General features: G+C 40.2%; 1 protein-coding gene across 3 annotated transcripts in view; it reads right to left on the bottom strand.

The window, feature by feature from the left end:
- The window catches only part of nlgn2a (neuroligin 2a), a gene marked incomplete at its 5' end in the record, with an annotated part of 136,903 nt that overhangs the window by 88,869 nt on the left and 23,033 nt on the right, over positions 1 to 25,001 (bottom strand). The window contains one exon of one of the 3 annotated variants that reach the window (XM_080518897.1): positions 8,939 to 8,992. The exons of the other annotated variants lie outside the window; for them this stretch is intronic. Coding sequence (XP_080375023.1) covers positions 8,939 to 8,992 — 54 coding nt within the window. The remainder of the gene's footprint in view (positions 1 to 8,938; positions 8,993 to 25,001) is intronic. 3 annotated transcript variants of the gene reach the window in all.

Genomic DNA, 25,001 nt, shown 5'->3' with positions numbered 1-25,001 from the left:
TTCCATAGTTTCTTTGGAAAGATGGAAAGACTATGACTCAGATGAGTGCAAACAAAACAAACAAAAACCCAGTGCAAACTGATGGCGTTGACGAATGACGTACTTTCCAGGCTCACTATTTATGATCTGACCACCAAAATACAATACAGAGTGACAGGAGATCGCTCTCTTTGTGGCATCAAACTCTTTACAGTCATTTTGCTGTCAAGCATTTTCCACGAATAATATTAATTAATAATCATGTTCTGGTTTTTCTATCTGCTGTAAGTTATTCCTGTGTGTGGCTGAATGCTTTTAGAAAATTCCTCACAGGAATAATAAAGTATTTTGCTTCTCAACCAATGTGTATGTACCGTACCGGTGTGCTCGTTGTCCCATTTTGCTTAGTTATCATTGCATTCACACTTTTTTTTTTTAGCTTGACATTGAATTTCATTAAAATGATTTAGTTGTGATGTTCCACATTCTAATCATAATTTTCTCTCAAATACCCGCCAAAAAAAAGACCCTCAACCCCTCCAAAACATCACTCCCTCTGGGGGTATGGAGATGATGTGACTGGGTGAAGGCAGAGAATAAGACAGGCTGAATATTTTTAGGTAAGTCACATAAGTAAATACCCAACTGTGATCGTTTCCACCCTCTTTGTCTGTGCATGTTTAAGTGAGAAAATCTCACCTCTTAACATCTCAGACTAGACATGCAATTCAAATTAACTGAACAGCAAGATTAGGAGACCAAATCCAGTTGGCCTTTGAGACCCCCTCCCCCCCATTATTTAATACACCCGCCTTCCCATCTCTGCTTGTGTTAATTTATCGGAAATGATTCTAACACATGAAATTCCAACCACTAGAACAAAAAAAAAAAAATAAGAAAGCCCCCGCCAGCCAAATATGGATGTGTTTCCTGGGAAAACTGCACCACAACCGAACCCTTCTTGCAGCTATCACTGTGTGGAACATATTCAATTAAGAGGTGTTAATTAAGAGCTGATTCAGCGCTCTGAGCTCACTAATCCAGCACGGGGGGAGAGAAACGTCCTGCGGAGCTGCTTTCAACACACAGCCGATGTTTTACCTGTGAGTGAAACTGTGGCCAGCAGGGACTTAAAAAAAAAAAAAAAGAAAAACCTATAATTTTTACAGATAAAGTTTTAGAAGTAGCCTGGACAGTATCGGTGTTAAAGCTACCGTGGAGTGTTCTCCAGCCAGAGGTGTTGAAAACGCATCATCCCAGCTCGTTGTGGTTTTTACTGCAATCTGTTCACATTTATCACATAATCATTATGAGCCATTAGATTTTGTGTATTCCGATATTCAGAAATATAACAACCCTCAAGAGTTCACAGCGGAAACATTTTTACATTAATTTAACACTCCAAAGAATTAAAGATAGATGGCTTATATGCAAACAGGTATTTTAAGTTTTGTTTCATTGATGATCACAAGGTATCACTTTGCATTAACTGGTATTCAACTGTATTGTCCGTCAACACAAGGTATCACATTTTATGATCTAGCTCAACAATGCAATGCATTGTATGATGCTGTATGTTGTATTATACTGTCACTGCATTGTAAAAATGCTCTAAATTGCCCCCAGGATATTTGCCTTTAGCAGCCAAACTCAAGGCAACCCCCGAAACCGCACACAAACATACACACACCAATGTCACTGCACTGCTCCTATTGCAAGAAAATCAAATTATTCTGATTTTATTCATACAAAGGCTTTTGCACACAGTTGGCTTCGTCAGATAAAGCATAATGTAATGAGTTCCTTTGATTCTCAAAGTTTGATGAAAGTACCGCCAAAACCATATGTTCCCTCTGGTGGTTCACAGAGAAAGTGTTTTGTTTCTGTATATGAAATAAATGTTAAAATATCCTATATCATCAATAATACAAAAAAATGGAAATGCATATCTTAAATAAGCACTATATTGCTTTCATGTTTGCCTGCTACTGAACAGATAACGCCAGACTGAATGTGAAGTTTGATAGTCTTAATATCATAACTATTGAAAGCCATAAGGGAACTTAACATTTTCTCAGATGGTACAAAAAGTTTGAGAACCACTGGTATAGCCTATGCTTCTCCTTTTCTATTCTAAATTACTTCATATCTTGTAATTTATCCAATTGCATGAAGTTTCTTTCATACAACAGTATAATGAATGTCTAACCTGATTAAACCATAATTGAGTACTCACTAAGTATGGGGATACTTCAACAGTCTGCTCATGGTAAACATAACAACAAAACCTTTTTTTTCCTCCTCTGGTTCCACATGAATGATTATAAGTACCGTACAGACGCGCTGATGTAGAAATAACGTGGAAGACGCGGCGTTGTGTTTAGCAACAATCACTTTGTGGTTTGGTCGCGGCGCAATTTGAGACAAAACGAATGATTAAAGAAATAAATCACGGTGTTATTTTTATTGCTTTGCACCAATAAAAAGGCGTTAAGAGTGGCCGTGATATAAAAGCAATATCGCACCAGAGGTCATGTTGTTGCACTGAATATCAGCACAACTGTAATTATCTTCCACTGTATCACAGCAGTGCTGCTGCTCGCTGCCTCCCTCCCTCCCCCCCCCTGTGATATTGCTGAAATATATCATGTTGCATCACCGCCTTGGATAGCATATTGCACATTGTACAAAAGCATCTCGCATTGCACCGGTATTGCAGAATACAGTATTACAACAATACAGTAACCGAGCGAAAGTTGATTATTGTGGTAGCGTTTTGAATCAGAGGCATTGCTGAGCTTTGCGATACGACTGGAAAGCTGACAACAGAGCCCAATTCTTCATCAGAGAACAGCAAACTTTGAAGACTTTTACCATGAGAGGCCAGCAGAAAACAGCCTTTCAGTCTCAAAGCCAGTGTGACTATACTTACTGTAGGCAGTACAGTTATGCTCGTATTTCTTATATCTTAGCTGGTGGGATTTTCTCTCCAGCTCAGCAGATCTTGGAGATCAATAAAAAAAAAGAAAAAGAAAAACTCCACTATAAACAATATTACTGTATTTTGCAATATAATGGTCTAGTTTAATATCAGTAAGCAATGTTCATCAGCAGCATTAACCACAAACGGTGGAATCGATACAGCTGCAAAAGGAGCCGCCACTATTAGAACTCATACATTTGAACTTGGCTTCGTGGTTATTTATGATGACACGTAACAAATGATGAAATCCATCTAAAGTTGGAACTATATATCTTACCTAACTTATAGAAAAAAGACAAATATAGTTATCTTGTTTCTATCAAAAAAGATAACTATATTTATATTAATACCTCATGTTAACACTAGTTCTTCTTTTACGATTACTATTATTATTATTGCTTGTGTGTTGATCATTTGCTATAATTTAACTGTTACCTGAAGGTAGATCGACCATAATTTTTATCAAATGTGTTTTTGATTCAAGTTCAAAGCCACGCTGTTGCATAACAAATATGGCTAACATCTATTAACAATGATTGTCTTCCTGTTGCATAGAGGCGGCCCCACATCAAACACAAAGGATTTGTTCAAATACAAACAAAAGCAAGTGGGTGAAATCTTTACCTTATTTGAAAAAGGTAAGAAATGAGCAACGGATAATCAGAAATGAAGCTTTGGCGAAGAGAGTGACGGAAGGTAAATGTAAACCTTTGACTGCTGTTTGATTAATGATATCATTACACTGTAATTTAACACCCAGTTGGAGAGTTCATTTTGTTATCATCACCATTCATGAAGAAAATTGGCTACATTACTGAGAAAGACCCTCCTTACAAACCACGATAACAAGGCTAATGTTTGAGAAATGAGACTTTGCTTTTGTAAAGAAGATAATCAGGTGGTTTGTTTGGAAACATACTGTACTTGTGAGCTCCTTCTTGGTTTTCCTGTCTCTTTTCACTGGTTCCACTGGGTGAATCTTCAGCCATAACAAGCTTAAGAGTGGCTGGTGGTATTTTCTTATCTTTATTTTAACAAGAATAACCGAGTAAGAAATGACACAGGATCATAGTTTGGTTTGAAAAGAAGCCAAACATGTCCCACCTCATATTTTCCACGAAACCTACATTTACAATAAGTTATGTGTTGTATGTTTTGATATAAAATTATTGCTAGTTTTACCTTAAAACTTTTTCTTTTCATGATTATGGTTTCTTCGAGAAGAGGAAGAAATAAAATCGTTCTGGGAAAAGACGTTCCCCCGACCCATAGATTTCTCCTACTTTCATATCAACTGCTCCGACTGAATGAGTGGCGATATATCAATGAAGGATAGAATCTAATTGGCTTAGATTAGATTCTTTTGGTCATATTTTAAGATTCAACTATTTTTGATGTTACAACCAAGTTGTGAACAAATATTTTCCACAAAGTTTTCTACACATGTTCTCATATTAAATGCATAAAATAACATGCAACGTGGTACTACAGTGAGGAAAAGTGGTCGTCTGCTGATGCAAATATGAGTTAAAGATGACAAAGACCTCAGATGAATTTGTGCTACATTACATTTACAGCAACTTCCAGCTAAATGTCCAAACATTTCTTGCCATAACTTCCAACATAACTTGTAAAAATAAATGTTTGCAATGCTAATACTTTGCTGCCCTTTCTTTAAAACTACTACTAGAAAAACTACAATTCTGAAGAGACTGTACAATAATTATGTAAATTATTAGTTTGGGAAATCAAGATAATCTATGTGCAGTTTTCAGTCCTTGCAGCTTTACTGCAGTTCTGCACCTGTACTTCATTTGTGTCTGTCAGTGGAGTGTTTCCTTTCTTCGGTGCGCTCATGTTTGTACTGCTCAGTCTTGTACGCGTCAGTCTGTGTGTGTGCATGTGTGTGTGTGTCAGGGAGAGGTGACATTGTTCCTGGCAGAAATGTGTTCCAGGTCTGGGGCTCAGGTGGCTCGGGTTTGTCCCTCATCAGAGTCGACACACAGAACGGCACAGTAACAGACCATCACCGTCTCTTTCTTGATTTAGCTCAATCTCGCCCTGCTTCGCAGGCTCCCCACCCCCTCGCTCCCTCTCAGCGTATGCGTGCACACACTCGTGCACAGCGCTCCATCAATCTTCCCCTACATCGATCCTGAGCAGCACTGCGGCCCAGAAGTCGTTGCTTTCTTGCACCTGATGCTGAAACGGCCCCCGAATGAAGCCGTCTGCGCGGGTCGAGGACGCTCCTTGGGAGTACAGTGTGTACTTTCGTCTGCGTGAATAGGACGGCGTATGAATAGGCTTGTGCGTGGCCTAGAATATACTGCTTCAAAGCATGGCAGTTTGCAAAGGCTGTTGATACGCGGCTGAAAGAATGAGGACAAAATGGTGGACAAAAAGGATGAACCTACTGTGCTCTAATCACACAGGAATTTTTTTTTTTTAAATGGCCGTGTGTTTACTGCTGAAGCCGTCCGCCACTAAGGATGTTGTTGATTTGAAAATAATAAGCAGGACAGCCAATAATGAGCATTTATGCCAGATTAATGAAAGACTCCAGCCCCCTTTCAGTCTGAGCCTGGCTGCCGACACTGATCGCTTGATTTGTGCAAACATCTCAAACAAAGCGGGTCTTTGAGAATCACCCATGTGCTGCCTGACAGCAGAAGATGGCACAGGTCAGGGCTGGGGAGCGGCCTGGAATCAAAGGGATCGTGGCTCTAGAGCCTGGAGAAATGTGCGCAGAGTCCCCGGAGACCCACTGAAGACGACTGTGCCCGTTGTGTTGGATTACTGTACTGTAACACAATGAAGACTCTGCAGCGGTGCGTCAATCCACGACTAATAAAGCACCTCTGCTGCATCCAAATAAGCGTCTGTTTTGGGAGAAACTGCTTTCAAATCAATTTTCAGCTGCTGCAAGTTATTGACTGCTTCGCTGAAGCACTGTAGGTTTGTATCCTAATGTTCAAACAAATATATTTTTATCACACTAGGTTTTTACAGTGGGAATCTGCAGCAAACAGTCACTCCAGTCCTCTGAGTTGATTGGAATTCAAATGAATTTCCCTTCAGTTTACTCAAAAGTTTGTTTCATGGCAGGATTAGAACCATGCAGCATGTGACAATGCCTGTTCAGACAGACAATGATTTCTATGCCAGAACCACATCTACATTAGCGTTTATGAATAACATTCACTCCCTGCATAATGCAGATAATCTGTATTGCTTATTTACCGGTTGGTGGTCATAATATTATGGTTGATCAGTGAATATGTAGCAAGAACTGTTGAGTGTATTGGAGGTTATGTGCATTGGCTGTTACACAAATAATGTTATTTCCTTTGTTAGATAAAGACCGATCAGTTCATAGAGAGAGTTTGTTCTGGGTCTGTGGAATTACTTTAGTGAGGTGTTAAAGACTCTAATCAGTTCAGCTTTGGGGAAGAGTGAACCTGACTTTGAAATGTGAAGAAGTTCACCCACTTTAACTCCGACTGAAGCGTTGTGGGCAGTGTAATAACAAGAACTCTTGCCGCCAATCACTTTGATCTAAAACGACTCAAATCTAATCAGGTCATCGTTGAGTCAGAGATTCCTACCAAGGCAATATAGAGATTTTGTACTTATAAAATATGTGAAACAGTCACCTTGATCATTGACATTGTGATCAGTTCACCTTTGAGTTTCTTTTAGTGGATCTTAATTCTTTGTTTACATGGATCCACTAAAAAGTAACCAGTTCATCTTTCACTGAGCAATAATATCAGAGCAAGACGTGGAAGAAACCTGTGCAAGGTATCCTGAAGACATCAGGAAACAAGCTTTGATTTCTTTCAGTCTGCAAAATGTAATCAGTTAATCTTTTGGTGCAGTAGTACGTTCTACAGAGTTTGGTCTCCACGGACCTTGAACCTGACAAAGTCCAGTCACCTCCGAGTTGAACAGGTTTGGAACAATTTATGAAATTGGAGACATCTCAGTCAGGAGAAATCACCAAGACATAACCATGCATTTTAGCAACCAGTTCATTTTTAAGGTAGAGTGAACAAGGAAGGAATGTACAATGTTAAAGTGAAATAACTCTGACCTGGATCTTTGTATTTTAGTCAACAAAGCCCAATCAGTTCATTTCATAGTGAAAAATTGGAAGAAATTGCTGAAATTTCATATAATCACATTGATTTTACTGTTCAAAGTATAACCCTGTTTTCAGGAATTATATGTAGAAATATAAACAATACAATTAACTCAGACGTTGATGCAAGAAACTCTGTTAAAGAGACTTTGAATAATAACTATGGTAACGATCTTTGACACAACCAAGAACACCATCTATTATGTTAATCTAAGACATATCTACTTAACAATACTACTACTAATAATAATATGTTGTATTTAGTGTGATTTATCACATCATATATGAATAGTTATTGGTCCCCCGATGCTCCCAACCTTATTATATAATATGTTATCGGTACAACATTGTTAATGCAGATGCTCGTGTTAAACTCTACATGTACATTTAGTCTGCAACGACAAATATTCAAGAACAATTAGTTTGAAAAGGAGCTTAATGACTTCTGTGGTGGCTTGATGAAATATTTCTCGCTTCTTGCTCATGGGTGAGCAGCTAATTTCAGGAACAGACTGGATTGGTCAGAGCGATTCATGTCTTAATGCATATAAAAATATATTATGATATAAAGTGCATGTATTTGTATGCATGTAGGACACACAGTGCAGTAAGGTATTGGAGGTTATTGGGTTTAACCATAAGCTGGGATGAGGGATGACATTTTTAGTAGAAGATAAGATGGTTAGTTTATCGGAGGGGGAAGAAGCATCCTGACTGGGCCTGACTGACTTGTGGCAGCTCGGAAAAAAAAAAAAAGAAAAAGAAAACCAAGAAGGTTGTGTCTGTGCCGATGCGTTTGATCAGCAAGAAAATCCTCTCGTGTCAAACTTCCTCCCGAATCCCAAACTTCAAGAGAAAATAAAAAAAAAAAAAAAAAATACCCCAAATCAAAGAGCCAAGAAAAAGTTTCACCCGCACAGCCCCTTCTTAAAAATAGCACCAAGAGAAATATGCATCAAAATATCATCAGTCATCTTTTCTTTCCTTGTGAGAAACAAGTCCACAAGAAGAGGGGGGGGGGGGGGGGGGGGGGGCAGATGAAAGTGTAGATAAAATCACCTCCACCGTCTGAGTGTTGTAGGTTGGAGATAAATTAGAAGCAGGCTGAGAGTTTCTTTGTGTCCTCATTCCAGATGCCGATTAGAGTTAAATCTTCCACAGCAGGGCACGAGTGTCCTTGACTGTGTCCCCCCCCCACTTTTTTTTTGGGGTCGTTTCTTCTATCTTCCTACCCCCTTTCTCTTGATTTGATGTTATCGCCATTGACTGGGAATAGAGCTGCCTTTAATATTTGTGTAGTTCCTCATTCAATAGCAATTTCATCCTTGAGCTGGAGGCCGAATCGCAATAACGACGTGCCTGGTTGTGTAAGCTGCTCTCAATAAGGAGCTAAACAACGGTTCGGTGTCACGGAGCCTCGCCGTCGGCGGGCCGACAGGCTTTCAAGGGCGCGGCGGGTGACGGCGGGGTCCGAGGCCCCCCCCCCGTCACTCGAGAGCCACTTAAGGAGCTCTGTAAAACACTCAGAGCTGGATTCATAATGAGATCCCGTCGTCACGATCACCCAAGGTTACACAAAGCCTGATGACTTGACACTTGAAGACATCTTTTCTCTTTTTATAAATAGCACATGTACACTTTTCCACCAACACAGCTCCACTGCATCGAAAAGATGTGTGTGTGTGTGTGCGTGTGTGTGTATGTGTGTGTGTGTGTGTGTGTATGCGTGCATGCGTGTGTGTGCTGGAGGATGCGTGTGAGTGTGCAATGTGTGTAACACATCCCCCAAAAAGACTTCAAAACAAGAAAAAAGGAAAAACATGCAACAAAAATACCTTCGTCTCGAGGCTTGTTCATTGAAGATTCATCGTGTTTTTTTGTGAGCGGACCTAGGGTTAAGAAAAAAAGGGGGGAAAAAGAGAAAAGAGAAAATTCAAAAAAGATTACTGGCAAAAACCGAGAAAAAGAAAAAAAAAGAATATCAAAAAAAGAAAAGAAGCAAGAGCAAAAAGGACAAATCAGCAAGAGTTCATGTTTGCTTAGTCTTTTGATTTTTTTTCCTTTCCTTATAAAAAGAGTACAAAAACAAAAGGCATCACAGACACAGATTTATCACAAGAAAAGACACAAGATCAAAGATTTCTTTTTTGTTGCGGATGTAGTTTCTTTTTCTTCCCCCTGTAGAAGAAAATGGCTGCCATTGTTTGTATTGCTCCCTTTCTATTTGCTCGCCTTCCTTGAAACCCTGAGTCTACCTCTTTGTTTGAATGGAAAGGTGGTAAAAGGAGTGGAAGTGGTGAAAGAGGTGGGGGTTAATAATCACAGTGAGGCCTGAGTGATTTGAAGAACAGGACCCCGTCCTTTTTGCTCCAAACACATTTAAAAAAGTTGATTTTGAGATCAAAAAGCCGGAGGAAAAAGGAAACAATGGTCCTGATGCTCAAACCCTCAAAACGCTGATGTCTCAGCACACAAAGACGCTCTAAAGGGTTGCTGCACAACATCAGTCAATTAGAGGTTTCTTTTTGGTGGATTTTTCTTTTTTTTTTGTTGTTGTTTAAAGAAAGACACAGTGGACACAAAGACACCTTTAATTACACAGCCGCCGCTAAAGCAGAGAGACAATGACCCTGTAATGGTAAAAGTCATGTTAATCATGTTGCAGATAAAACAGGGCACTGGGTGCTTCAGTGTTTCGGAGCGCCCGTGTGTGTGTGTGTGTGTGTGTGTGTGTATACGTTTATCGTCATTATTCAGTGGCGAAAGCAAAAAGCTCCCATTCCCCAGGCGGGCAAATAATTACACAGCACAACAGCAGTGTGTCAATCTTATATGACAGGCCAGCGCGTGGTTAATTGCGTAGAGGAGTGCAGGTAAAAAGGTGACTGTAAGTTGATCCCCATCTGCCCACTGGCTGCTTTGTTTATTTATTTATTTGTAAATTAGAAGAGTGGCAGATTAGAGAGAAAGATCAGAAAATGAAGGAGCGATAAGGTAAGTAGCACAGACGGAGAAAATAAGATTAAAAGAATCAGTTTGCTGGGGGGGGGGGGGGGGGTCATACAATCAGAAAACTGGTCATAAATAAGGAGTACTTCGAACTTCTGCTTGGATCATCCACATCGAGTCACAAACGGCAAACACGCTGTTATGTAGCGCTAACCAAAACTGTATTTGTATACAGGTCACCTCCTCCTCGTGGTGACCGCGCGAGGAAAACGCTGTTCACCTCCGCATTCAGAGGTTGAGCGCGGTGAGAAGAAAACTGTTCACTTTTCATCTCATGAAGTCACTTGAGGTTTCGCAAAAAAAACACAAACATTTTTCCTTTTTTTTTTTCCTTAAAAGTTTCAGGAAAAAAAACAAACATCTTATGTAACCAGACAGACTCACTGAAAGTATCTGCTCTCAGTCCAAGTGAAATTCTTTATATGATGCATGACGGAATATGTGATGCCTGGTCAGGAGGAGTTTAAAACAAAGGGAATAAAAATGAGAAAATACTTGATGAACATAGAACATAGGGAGATAGAATCAGCACTGCGCCAAGCATGTGTAGTTCAAGTTACCTATGAAAGGATAGTACAGAGGTAATTTCCCCAAATATAGCAAAATGGGATAAAGAAACCTGCTTCAATATGTTGCAATTGTCCTCCAATTCAAATATACATGTCTCACAATACACACCAGCACCGTTTAAAACAATGACACATCAAAGTAACTTGTGGAATCTTGGGGGAAAAAAAGCTGCGAGTGAATCAACAGAACACACAGAGTAATAATAGCTGAAGCCTCCTTAAATAATGATTTTTTTTTTAATTCACTTTTTTTTGCTCCTAACAGCTGAGTCAGGTTAAGAAAGTTCACCCCGAAGCTTACATCAGCTATGGATCTGTCGAGGAAGAAAAAAAAGTTTCTCTTCGTCTGTTTACCACAACCTGGAGGCTGGAGAGAGTAAAGTTAGAAAAACGCTCGAGGATGAATAGAAACAATACAGATCAGTGTCCGCAACAAACTCCTGGTACATCTGATCTGTTTTGTTTTTTTTTGTTTTTTTCGCTCCAGGTTTTAAAGTGATGCTGGTTTCAAAATTAACTCATGCAGCTTGGGGGACACTATATCTCTGGTCCCTCGCTTCTCCTCACACCACCACCATGAGTGAGTCACTTCCTCTTTGTAGCTCACTTGAAACTAGTCAAGCCACTCCAGACCCAGACCCAGACCCAGACCCAGACACACACACACACACACACACACACACACACACACACACACACACACACACACACACACACACACACACACACACACACACACACACACACACACACACACACACACACACACACACACACACACACACACACACACACACACACACACACACACACACGTTTCGATCTGGATCCTGGCGGAGCCACATTTCTTCCCACCCCGACCTGTTTGCAATTAGCTGCTCGCTAATCGACTTCTCTGCAGTGTCGGATGTGTTCATTATTATTAAGCGTGTTGGAGCAGGCCCGCATCTAAAATGCATAGGTCACCATGCGCTGGACAAAAAAATAAAAAGACCCACAAATATCATTCTATAGGCTTGAAAATGAGGATTTTGTTGTGTTTTTACTTATAAACCTGTAATGTAAAACATGTTGATATGAAGACAAACATAAGAGTTATACAGTGAAAAAATGTAACACTGGACCACATTTCAGATTTGTAGAACAAAGTGAACCTATTGAGGTAGATGAAGGGCGGCTAAAGCTTTACACTCTTTAAACTCAGAGACTTGGATTATTGTAAATATACTCACAAACTTGTGAAAATGCACGACTGTTGAAAGGGAGGCTAAACAGAGCTAAATACAATAACAGTTTCACAATCTGTGCATCAACTGAAGCAAAAATATGTTGAAAATCCATGTCAGTTTATTAGAAATGTCAACCGGTTTGCCCACTGTGATATAATCGTCTCCAGACAAGAGTCTCCGCCTGGGAAATATGATCATTCGGCATTTAGTGACAATCCATTCAGCCCGATTTGAGTGTCCATTCCTGGAGAATCCCTCCAGCAGTCAGTGAGGTATTTCAGTCTTGACCACATCAACAAACGTGACGCGTGGTTTGATTTCACCGAGGAAACAAGAGGTGAGTTTTAACGCCTGCCACACGTTACAAAGTGAAATTAACGTGATGCGATCCGACCGGCGAGCCGCGGGATGCGCCGAAACAAATTCTCCTCCCGGATGTTTAGGCACTCGCACCTCGGATATGTGCGGCGCTTTCAGGTAGCGAGCTAATTATTAGGAGGGACTTGACAGCTGGCTCCGAGCAACAACACAACTCTTAATTAGAAAATGAGCAATGACGACTAATTTAATGGGAACATTTCTTTCCAAAGTAAGATTTATGACCTCAAAGCAAAAGTGTGCAATACTCGCTCGCTGCTGCAGTCTGATATTTGTAATACGGTCTGTTATATTCGCACCCCAGAGAGGTGAAGGAAAGTTTCTATCTGCAAGTGGAGCCTGAAAGTAGAGCTCAGCAATAATTGTAAGAGCAGCATGAGACCTGAGGTTTGATTTAGTGAAGTGTGTTGTCAGGTAAAGAAAAAGTTCACTTGTGACCTTGGAAACAATGAAATAACAACAAACGAAAATATGTTAAGTTCTGTTTTTTCAAACCTGAAAAAAACAAACCCAAAACAACTTCAGTCAAGGACAGCAATGGTATGCAAAAGCCTGATTCCAGAAGAGCTGAGTTGTTAAGTGAGCTGTAAATATAACAGGATGCAAAACTGTGAAAACCCCATTCAGTCTTGTGGTTTTTTTTTTTTACACAGACACAGCAAAATTTATATACATAGATGGAGAAATTTTGCCATTTCAGAAACACTTTTCAAATGGAAAACCTTTTAAAGGTTGACAGCAAAAAGAAAAGAAAAAGTCAGATGCTTCAGTTTCTGAGCCTTAATGCAATTGACACTTCAGATTTTTATTACATACATTACAGTTATTTGTGGGTTGTTTTTTTGTTTGTTTTTTTAAGACTTTTAAGAAAAAAGTAATCACCATAGTACCAGATATATTAATTTCCACATATTTCACTGTGTGAGACAATGGACTGAGGTGAGGTGAAAATGTGACATCTGGTCCAAACAATCAGATTTCATGCTCTGGATTAAGAGCTAAAAGTCATATTGTTTGGGTGAAAGGACTTGAGTTATTGCAGCAGTGAATAAATGAATACAAATTACAAAAAACACAACAAAAAAACACAACAAAATGTGTTCATAACCAGAAAGAATCAGAGTGCTGAAGTGGAATATGTAAATTGCACACACACTCACAAACCCTGTCCCAACGTTTGTTTTTCGGAAGACTTTAATGCCATGTTGTTTACTTTTTCCATTTCACTTTTGTAAGCAGAAGCATCTTTCAAAACAATGGAGGCATTTTCTCAGTGTTTCATGTTGTTTTTTTGTCATATTTTTGATTTTTATCAAGTTGATCGAGGTTGTAATTATAGTCCAGACCAGTTTTTTGTCCAAATATTGATTAATAATCATATGTAATCTCATTATGTAATCTCCACATGATGCCACATGCCAAAGCCGTTATACCGAGGTGTGGTTGAGAAGAGTTTCTGATTGTGGCACATGAAATTCACCCACTGAAAACTTTGTCAAGATCCCCCCAAAAAAGTTTAAAAAAACCAACAAAAAGAAAAACCTGCCAGCGAAAGAAGCTCGAACAGCTCATTTTTAGGGGAGTTGTGACAAAACGGGGGAAAGCACAAATCAAGCAACTATTACCAGGCCGGTGACATGCTGAGAAAAGAGCTCTCTTTTTTATTTTTTTTTTAAAGTGGAGTTTGATTGACACATTTTTCTCTGCGACGAGTGGGCGAGCAGCCGAGCACAGCAAATCAAGCTGCAGGGGAAAAAACAGCTGGTTTCCTTGACATTTTTAAGACGCAATCAAAAGAGCTGCAGTGTGCGTGGAGTCTGAGACACAGAGGTGGGCACTTCACCGCTCCTGCATGTCTTTAATGGATTAATTCTCCAACATGCCTCAGTTTAATTCGATGGTAGAAAGTACCGCCCACAAAGGCCAAAGCTGGAAGTCACACACACTTTCACAACAACACAAGAGCAAAATAACTATTTTAAGGTAATTGTTTTCTGGCTGAGGCTTAAAATAAATAATAAACATTGGTCAATTTGACAGTTTGCTGCATATCAAAGGTTGTGATGAAAAAAGGAAAGGCATGCTGCAGATACAGGAGGGCTTCAGGGGGCCCACTTACAACAGACAAACAATTCCGAATGAACATTTTCTGTGTGTTTATTATACATAGAATTTTTTTGGGATTAATCACAGTGACAATTTGTATCCATTCAAACCACTAATTCTAATTTCTGCATATACCACACGCTAATCTAATGCTGTTTTGAGTCCTGGACCTCAGGTTGGGAAACTCTTGCTTTCCATACAGTGCATCCAGAAAGTATTCACAACATTTCACATTTTTTTAATACATTTACATACATTTAAAGAAACAAAACAAAAAACTTTTTTCCCCCCCATGTCATTATGGGGCTATTCTGTATTATAAATTGTACATGAATGCCAAACAAAAGGCCCCTGGGCCAAAACCGGCCAGCAAGAAGCTCCAATCCGGCCATACCGCCAAGCAAATTGGAATCGTGTGAAATTTGTAAGAAAACATTGATATTTTTTTTGTATTTCTTCAGAGTGGCGACACAACACGACACTGAAACCTGAGCTGAGATATCGGTGATGCTGCCTCGAAAGATGGCAAACTAGCATTCACCCTAAAAGCCATTCTGTCAGGGAGAGTTTGACAACACAGTCATGATGCACCATGAGGAGAAGTACCCTTAAAACTGGCTTCATGTTGGGGTGTTAGGTTTCCTTTGGTTTTTGCAAACAAGTAAATATGTCCATCACATATACTCTGTTCAACAACAACAAAAAACAAAAAACAAAAAAAAGCCTCTGGAATTTAAATCTAAAGGTTATCATGGCCCTATTGTATTGTTCCAACATGCCCGGAATGAAATTGGGCTGCCGATGAATTAAAATGCGTTTGACTTGACAAAAACGTGGAAAACAGTCAAAACTTTCTGGATGCAGTGTGTTAATGGAACGTTTTCTTTATGAAACTTAACATCAGAGGAAACCTCCTCTCACAAAACAGAAACTACCACAAGATGTCAATAATATCAGCACGGGTTGACAATAGAACCAAAGCAGGTATTTAAAAAAACGAAAACATTACAATAACTTGAATTCATGAAGAGAATCACACTGCTCTTTCCTCTCATGATAAAGTTCTGTGACACAGCCACTGGTCAGATAATATTTCAGACCTCCAGTAGTTTACAGCCCCCTCTCTCTCTCTCTCTCTCTCTCTCTCTCTCTCTCTACCCCCCCCCCCTCCCATACGGTCTCTTTGTTTTCACCCTCGTCACTGTGAAGCTGCTTTCATCTTTCCCTCCTCGCGTTGCTTTGCATCTGCTGCGTCGCCGGCCGACTGCACGGCTCACTTTGAAGCCGGTTATGTAAGGCCACGCTCCTTCTGCGCTTCCACCCCCGACGGCCGCGCACACACTCGCAGAGAAAACTCACAGCCAGTAAACACAGTCGAATCTGTGCAAGCGAGCAGGAGTCACCAAAAATGGTGAATGCAGATTTGATGTGATTGAAAGAAGAAAGGATTAATACACCGATCGCGTGGCATCACAGAGAAAAACGTAGATTTCGTCTGACGAGGTTTTCCCCTCCGGGTGGTTAAACCACCTTTTTCTTTCGTGGAGGAAAAAGCAAAGTGAGGAAAAACAAGGCGAAGGCCTCGGAGGTGACGATGAGTCCTCCGGTAGCTGGCTCCCCATTTAGCGCCTTTTTGTTTTTGAAGCATCACTCGAAGCTCTCCCACAGGTGTCTCATTCATTTGAGATCTTGTGAGCCGTGATTGGTTGCTCTCGTCAAAACCAGCTCATTTTCACGTTCATTAAATAGACGCTGAAGACAGAAGGATGACGCGTGACTCCAAACTTCAGTCAAAATCCAGATTTTGTCGCACATACATGTCAAATCTATGTAGTTTAAAAAAACCTTGTGGTCAGACTCGGGGAGGAATTACAGTTTAAAATAATTACCAACAAAAACAAACCAAATCTAAAAAGAAAAAGAAAAAAATCATGTCAATTCTGCTCTTTACGCATTATTCCTAGTATATATATTTGCTCTCTATATAATAATCTAATAAAATAATATAATCCAAACTAATTTTTACATATTAAAGTGTCTTACTTTTTAGTTGTGTCCTTCAATGAGAACGTCTTAATAATCTTCAGCTGTATTATTGTGGTTGGTGCTGAGCTGCCGGCGCTGTGCAGGTCAGTCTGATGACTGATTCACTCATTACGTGTTATTTTGGTCGATTTGAGATAATGAGTCATTATCTAAGTCCGTTCTTTTATACTGTAAGCACTCCAATGCACACGAGTCCTGCGAGAGTCCTGCAATTGTTTCAAGCAGCTGTGCAGAACTCGGCATCACACCTGCAAATGTATTTATGAACTAATGAAAAGAGAAGCAGGCAGCTCGAAGAAAGTGAACAGTCAACACAAGGAGCCGGCGACAGAAAAAGGAAACAGCTCCACAACTATATTCCTGTAAATATATTAGGGTTTTTATAGTAATAAAAAGTATTACTTCATAATGAATTATTCCCAACACCGGCTATGTATTTTATATTGAAGCAAATTTGGTGGCAAAAATTATTCCATTGTCCATTTAAAGGGTTCAAAACTATTTGAAACTCTACCAGATTCACTCTAACCTGGGTGAAAGCTGCGTTCTTCTAATTTGTTTGGCTTTCTCCATTTATTTTTTACTTTTAAGAGCTTCCACTTGCAAAGCGGCCATGTTTACTTCCTGTACTGTATACGAGTTGATTTTATCCTGCCTGGAGGGTTTGGCTGCAACAAACCTGTCAGGATTATGACTGAAGTTTGATCTTTACGATGTGTTTTTACAGCATGCAAAACTTTGCCTCAGCAATGACTGACAAAAGCTGAATAATGACTTTAAATCTTTGCATTTAAGATGAGCTAGATTTGAAGCACGTCTCCGCCCGGATTTCTTCATTTATTTATTTATTTTTTAACCATATGTGATGTACCGAAGCCCAAAAAAGGCTTTTTTTTTTCTTCTTCTTCTTTCCCTCCGCCTTGTGTTTGCAGATATGAGCGAGCGTGGTTGTGTGAAAATGTTTATGCTCTGGCACAAGAGTAAGTAGATGTTGAGTAGCTCATTTAGGCAATGTGTGCTAGTCTGGCGTGATCTACGAGGAAATGGAACTGTGTCTGACAGCTTGTGAGCGAGCGACGGCCATGAAAGATGGACGCTGCGTCCGGAGCTGTACAAAACAACGTGTGTGTGTGTGTGTGTGTGTGTGTGTGTGCGTGAAAGGGCGAAAGATAGAGATGGAGGAAGAAAAGAGCAAGAACGAGACGGGGACACTTTCATTGTCCTAGAGCTAAAATATTACAGCGGCAGAGTAATGAATAACTCAACGGGCTTGGTGGGAGCAGGTTGTCGGATGAGCAGGCGGGACGAGAGCGACGCGCCGCTCGCCACGCGTTCAGATGCGCCGCGATACAGTCGCGGCGGCGGACGGACAACCGAGCAGACAAAGCAGGCAGACGCGCCGCTGCCAATCTCGCGCTTCATTATCGCGCTCCCCGCCTCGCTCAGCCTCGACACGCTGCGTGTGTGCGGCTGGTGCGTGTGGGCCGGTCACGCATGAGTAGCTGCGACGACGCCACACACAACTGTGAAGTTCCTCTCTCTCGGATGAATGGCAGACCAGTGTGGGATGTGGCCTCCGTTCCCAGGGGGCGCCAACGCCTGAGAAAACTCAGTCGTCACACTGCGACGTGTTGCGATCACTATTAAAAGTGGAACATTTATATAAATCTACGTCCAGAACGGTAACATTTCAAAGTCGCACAGCGTGAGCCACATATCTCCTCTTTTAGGATGAGCGTCAACGTCTCATCGCACCACCTTGTGGTAAAAAGTCGCATTGCAATAAAAGTCAGCCCTGGACTTTAGTTTGCAAATTTCATTTTCATTTAATTTCAGGGATAAATCCCTTGAGATGCAGCATCTCATTTTCAAAGGGTTCCCTGATAATGTACAAAAGATTTCAGCAGGCTCGAGAGAAAAACAGACTGTAGATGAAAAGTTGAGTGTGATCATATACACACACACACACACATATATATATATATATCAACAAATTGTGAAAGTGCAAAGCATTCAAATTCTGATTGCGATAATTGCAACTTCAAGTTATAAACTTCTGAACTTTCGAGTTGTTTTAAATATTTAATAATGTTAAAAATTGAACTACTACAGGATATGAGAAAAGCAATTTGCAGATAAATTATGGGAAAAAAGATTTAAGAAAATATATCTACCCTTCCTGCACAATACATGCGTCTTTGGATAGCCTCAAATCAATGGTTTCTTCACGATATTGATTACTCATTGATTCTTTCAAAGCAAGACGATAGAAAAAAGATCATATAATAAGAGTCATTTATATATGTGATGTTCTGATAATGTCTGAATAAAAACACTATGCACTTATGAGTAGATATAAAATAATGTCCTGTTGGACATTAGCAAAGAAGACGACATTCATGCATATCAAGTAGGTTTTGTTCATACGGAGTGACACTTTGAAAGAGGACGACAGGGACTTTTCTCCCTCTCACTCACTTAATACACTGTAACCTTGCCTGTAGCGGCATTAGGTGAATAATAGGCTTTTAGGGGATTTCAAAGTTACAGACAAAGACGGATGAGAGTGTCGCGGTGCGACGTGGCGCATCGGCCGCCTGTTCGACGCCACCAGGTGGCGCACCGGAGCACACTGGGGCCACAGGGGCACTTGGTAAAAGGGACCACAGAGTAAACAGGACTGATGCCAACTACATCAGGAATCCAGAGGGTCATCAGCATAAAAATCCTAAAATGTTAGATTACCCTCTTTTAGGTGCACTTGATATTTTGGGAGTATGCAGCACTTTCTCTTATTTCAATAGTTCAAATTATTTATGAGGCCGCTTTCTCTCCATCCTCGTCTTGCACCGAGACGCTGATCTGTTGTGCTCGAGCTGGCTTTGGCAAGCTTTTATCTTGCTCCACATTGTTCTCAGGAGACTATATGCACATAAAACAGGGTGAGATAGGAATATGTGCGGATGTGTGGTTCTGCAAAATTATTAGATGTATTTATATCTGTATACCACAGGGCTCTTTTTTGACGCTTTCAACTACAGGAACAACTAAAATAATAATAATAAAATAAATAAAGCATCTCCATGGCTGCTGCCAGCAACATGAGCCGTAATCTGGATTTGCCGTTCCGAGAGTCAAAACTAAAAATTACGATATTGTGGCATGTAGTTGATTTCATCGTATCTTCATGGTGGCCTCTCAATCCGGAGGTTGCAGGTTTGATTACCCATCCCCTCCTGTCCACATGCCGAAGTGTCCTTGAGCAAGACATTGAACCACAAACTGCTCCCAATGGACTGAATTGCTCCCCTAATATAGCACACACAGAACCTAAAATGTGTATTTTAATCTTCTAAAAGTCTAAATTAAGTTTGGCTTTTTTTTTTTTTTTTTTTTTTTTTACTATGCATACATGATTTAAGTCACTTGTTTCAAAATCACTCAAAATTACATGAAGGTTTACAAAAAGACAAATTGCATAACAAAAACAACTACACCAGGATATAGAATGCTTTTCTGGTGGATCAAGTAATATTTCAGATACAAAATAAACATAATGCAGCGTACCGTAGTGAAGTAATTAAAGCAAGTATAGCCTTAAGATATCTCTTACCACATTAATCTTAAATGAGCTGCTCCTGTTGATTTTTCGTCTATGTAAAACTGAAAAGAACAGCAGCGTGAAGAAGATCCAAACGATATCGGTAAGCTGATAATCCTGGGAAGAATGGAGGCATGACGACACATCGGGTGGAACGGAAAACAGAACGTGAACGTATTCAGACATCTGAAGGCATAAAGTGTTGGTGTCCTTCCAAAATTGTCCTCATGGCTTGTTAATAAGCTTCAGTCAGCCTGATACAGTGTATTGACTATTACTACTGTATGTTCATTATGGGAAGAACTAGGAGGGCAACTGGCGAACACAAATCAAAGCCAATAATCTAGTTTCCCCACAATTTCCAGACTTCAAAGTCAGCTGTGATCAATTCATTTCCGAAAATGACTTGGTGGCTATACATCATAACATTTTTCACCAAAACAGTCACTAATGGGCCTAAAACCTGTGTTTTGTAAAATGGGAAATTAGACAGCATGAGCTTGCATGTACAGGGTCATGACTTTAATTAATATAAAGCATCCTGGTTCCATTATGTGTTTCCTAAAAGAAAATAGGTAATACACCTTGCAGAGGTATTAACAAAAAAACCCTCAAAATAATAGCCTACCATGCAATAAACAAAGAAATATGACTTCAATAAGTTACATTCACAAATTGCTGCAAATCTTCACGGAAGACTCAACAAGTTCACGGAAAACTTAAAGTTAATATTTGGTCTTGACTGTTGGTTTGGTTTGCAGGAAGGTTTATTTTACTTTGACATCTGGGCCCGCTGCTCCACAGTCTATTCTGTGGTCAATGTAGTTTTGTTTCCCCCCCCCCCATATCTTCTGACAGCTGACTGACCCGACTTGTATTAATTTGAGCCGCTTTCTCAGTTTGTGACACCTTCATCTGAGGAAACCTTTATTTTTCTTTATGAGAAAACACACCGACGCTGAATAACCTGCTATCCGTGGGCTGGTTTATGCGTTGCTAGGCTACAGGTGCAAAGAAGTGAATAAGGTCGAGTCCTGCCAGAATGTAGATGTGCTCTTAACATATCAATGTCAGCCAATTACAATGCAAACTTCGAAAATAACTCTCTGGTAAAGCCATCCCTGCAAGCCGTCATTGAAATGTTTCCATCGCCTCCTCCTGTCCTTCTCTTTCTACAATTCATCTTTGAGTTTCCCTCCTTCTCCTGGCCTCCTCTCATCCCACCCTCCCCTTTACCTTTCTTTTTGCACACCATTTTTCTCCCCCTGTCAACTCGTTCTCCCTCCTCCCGTCTCCCGGCGCCTTATTCTGGAGCCTCAGACCGAAAGCCTGAGAAATATCGATCCGCCTCGGCCTGCAGGGGAGGGAATCAAGTAGGCAGAAAGAATGAAGTAGGGGAGAAAAAGAGAGAGAAAGATGGAGATGACAGGGGAGAACAGGATGCTGACACAGGGCTTTTCAAATAATGTGTGTATAAGAGGGACGGAAAAGACAGAGGAGGTTGGACGGAGCTGAAAATGAAGAGAAAGGAGGGTTTTCGTGCTGGCGTGAAGGGGGAAAAAAGAGGATAAAATGTACATGAAATGAAGGGTGGAAGAGGAGGAGGAGTGTGACTGGAGGGTATTTTTAAAGGCGGAGGAATGGGAAGTGAAAATGATGTGGGAGAACGAGTATAGAGTGAGGGGAAGAAGAGAGGGTGGAGGGGAACATGTGACGGGCGAGGAAAAAAACCCGCAGATAAAGAAATGACAGCGAGAAAAAAAGACGATATTATGTGAATCGGAGAGAGGGAAACAGATGTAGAGAGTGGCGGGGAGGCAGATGGAGTGACATTTACCGAGTGCTGATGATCGAGTAGGCATGAAGGTTAAAGCCATTTTCTCCCCATGTAGCCCCCCCCCCCACACACACACACTTGTTCATGCGTTCATGCATACACTACAGCAACAACTGTGAGCTTTCGAGCAGAATCTGAAATGCAGTAATACAAGTTTCAGTCTATACAAAATAACAAATTACCAGCAACCTTTTCCCTCAATGCCAAGAAATTCCCTTCCCGGGCAGGAATATTGAGCCTCTCTGCATTAACTTTTCATAAGGTGACCAAATAAAGGCAGAAAATCCAATAGTTACTTTGCTTCATGTGTTATATTGAATCCCGTGTGTCAACACTGCCCAACGCACACGGTTTTTAATGAAGAACACCTCAACGTTGACACATTGATGCATCGGAGGTATGAATCTTCGCTTCAGCGGTGATGTGTGAGCCGACGTCCCCCGACAATGTCAAATCTGTTGCATTGCACTGAACAAGGTTGAACTCCTCACACACACACACACACACACTGAACTCCACCCTCTGCGCTCATCATCAGGTCATTAATGACATGAATGTGACTTGGAGCCACACGTGTCCTGAAATCGATCAACACGTTGTGGTGCGGTCATCGTTTTCTCGGTTTACAGTTTGAGCTGAAATTGTGTGCATAACTGCACATCATTTCAAAGTAAAAATGGTTTACCTACGACAGTGATTCTCAGTGTTTATGGTCCCAAAAGTTTGCCAATGAGCCAAAGTTCTACATAAATCTGCAGACTAAATTCTGTTTACTGCCCCCCCCCATAAAACAATATAAAACAATTTACGACATGGTATATCCGTCCCATCCATCTATCTATTGATACCCCCTGAATTTTCCATCATAGTTCTACTTCATGTCCTGCATCACTTTGTTTCTCTCATACTTATTGTGGCCACAAGAGGTCACCATCATCAACCTTGCTTTAAATATATCGTTTTTGACACATTCACTGAGTAATAGACAAAAACTGACATGTTTATGAGTTAGTTTGTTCATATCATCACAAATGAAAATAATTTGTAATTACATCATCACAGAGTCAGATGCCGGAGACCAGAAAACAGTGATGAATGTTCCCATTTGGTGCTTGACTTGGTTTTTAATGCAGTTTTTGCAGTTATGTGATTGTGACCTATTGCAATTACCAAAAATACTTGGAACGGAATTCTATAATGAATTTCCACTGATCACTAACGATTATCTCTCAGCGGTCGTTACAATCATTGAGACAGGTCGGAATCATCTCGAGATCAATGTAATGATATTGTTTTATAGAATTAAACTAGATTTATATCGACTCACTTTCCATTTTGAAATTGTGTGATATAAACCTATCCCGTTCTAGATCGTGTGATGATGGAGGTCTGCATCAAATTGCCGAGCCTGTCAATTCCCTGCTTCAACAGTGCGATTCCTTCTGATCCAGAGGTGAAAAGATTACCGGAGAGACCCCCACCCTATCTCCCACACTATCCCAGGTCTGTCAGAACAGCACCCACTGTTTGCCTCCATGTAAAGATAAGAGGCATGTTGAGAAACAGCCTGCTTTTTAACCATTTTGACATTTGCAGTTTTGTCAGTGGAGCTGTGTGCTCTTTATTAGGCTAACCTTTGAAGAGCAAAGAGTCTTTATGTTGTCTGACATATGGGGAAGGTGGAGGAGGTAAAGGAAAAACAAGAAAAAAAAAAAAAGATGGTGGGAGGCTGCTCTGTTGAGCTATCAAAATGCCGACAGGCTCAGCTCCTCCGTTGCCATTTCATGTAGTATTTCATCTCGGAGGTAATCTCTGCAGTATATACTCTCTTGCCTTTGTCCAGAAAAAAAAAGAAAAAGAAACACAAAGGGATCAATCTGAGTTCATGTATTCAAGCAGTCATTCATCCCGTGGGCTATTTCCGCCCGACACAAAGGCTTGTTGGCGATCTGGTTAATAACCTTCTTGTATAGTGTACAATCACTGTTGCTCTTTATCTGTCTATTAGATGTTTCTACTTCACTACTACTCTTTGTTTGTTTTCTTTATCCTCATAACAATACATACAGGAGAGAGCAGAGCAGGACATACACAGATGAGCATTAGCTGTATTCATCAAAATGAAGAAAAAGAGAAACTACATAATAAAGCTGCAATTTACCCGCATGAAAGAGCAAACAAATCACAACTGGATGAAAAAATTGAGCCTTGCGGAACACCACAGATCATGCCATTTGTAAATGCTAGGAGTGATGTAAAACATATTTCTAAAAGTGTGAAATAAATGATTTGTTTTTGAAGACTTGAGCAATCATTCAAAGTAGCATGGTCCACAGTGCCTGGGCACTAAGTTGATATTAATATTCTAATAAAACATTGTTTCATTAATAAAGACTTAATGTTCACGTAATAAAACTTTAGCGTAAAAAAGAAAACATTAAGTATAATTAAATTACAATCATACTGTATTTACAGAGTACATTTAGAAATGATCACTTCACAATTGCCACAGCTGATTCAGGAAGTGACTCAAGCGGCAGCATTGGAATAAATCAGACAAAACCATCCAATGCATAACCCCCCCCCCCCCCCACCAAAAAAAAAACAAAAAACTAACAAACAATCTTATCACTCTTTCCACATTGTTTCAGGCCACATGCTTGTCTTGAGGTTTTACTGCGACTTACTGGGATTTGGGAGCTTATGTGTGGAAAGCTGTTCAGTTAGTGTCTACCAACCTGAGAAGATTGATCAAATCTGCTTCAACTGATACAAGCGAGGCATTTATCAGTCACCGAAGTCTCTATAAATGCCTGTTAGGTTCTTAGAGAACATTGGCAAATACTATCAAGACATGGCAACCATCTGGACCGTCTGTAAATTGTAGTGTTTACAGATGTTCGGCAATACAGAGAGGGCCATCTCTAAACTTTCAGTCTACTAATACACAAAACCATGCAACATTTAACACAAAATGATTTAAATCATAATTTTGACTGTTGCATCTGAGGTCAATTTCAATGCTTGACACATTCAACAAACATTAATTTAAGCCAATTTAAAAAAAATAAATTAAAAAAAGGAGATTTAACTCGTCACGACAAAACTGCAAAACTCTGGAGG

This window comes from Blennius ocellaris (assembly GCF_963422515.1).
Source record: "Blennius ocellaris genome assembly, chromosome: 23".
Lineage (NCBI taxonomy): Eukaryota > Metazoa > Chordata > Actinopteri > Blenniiformes > Blenniidae > Blennius > Blennius ocellaris.
This window is presented reverse-complemented; position numbering and strand designations above follow the sequence as displayed.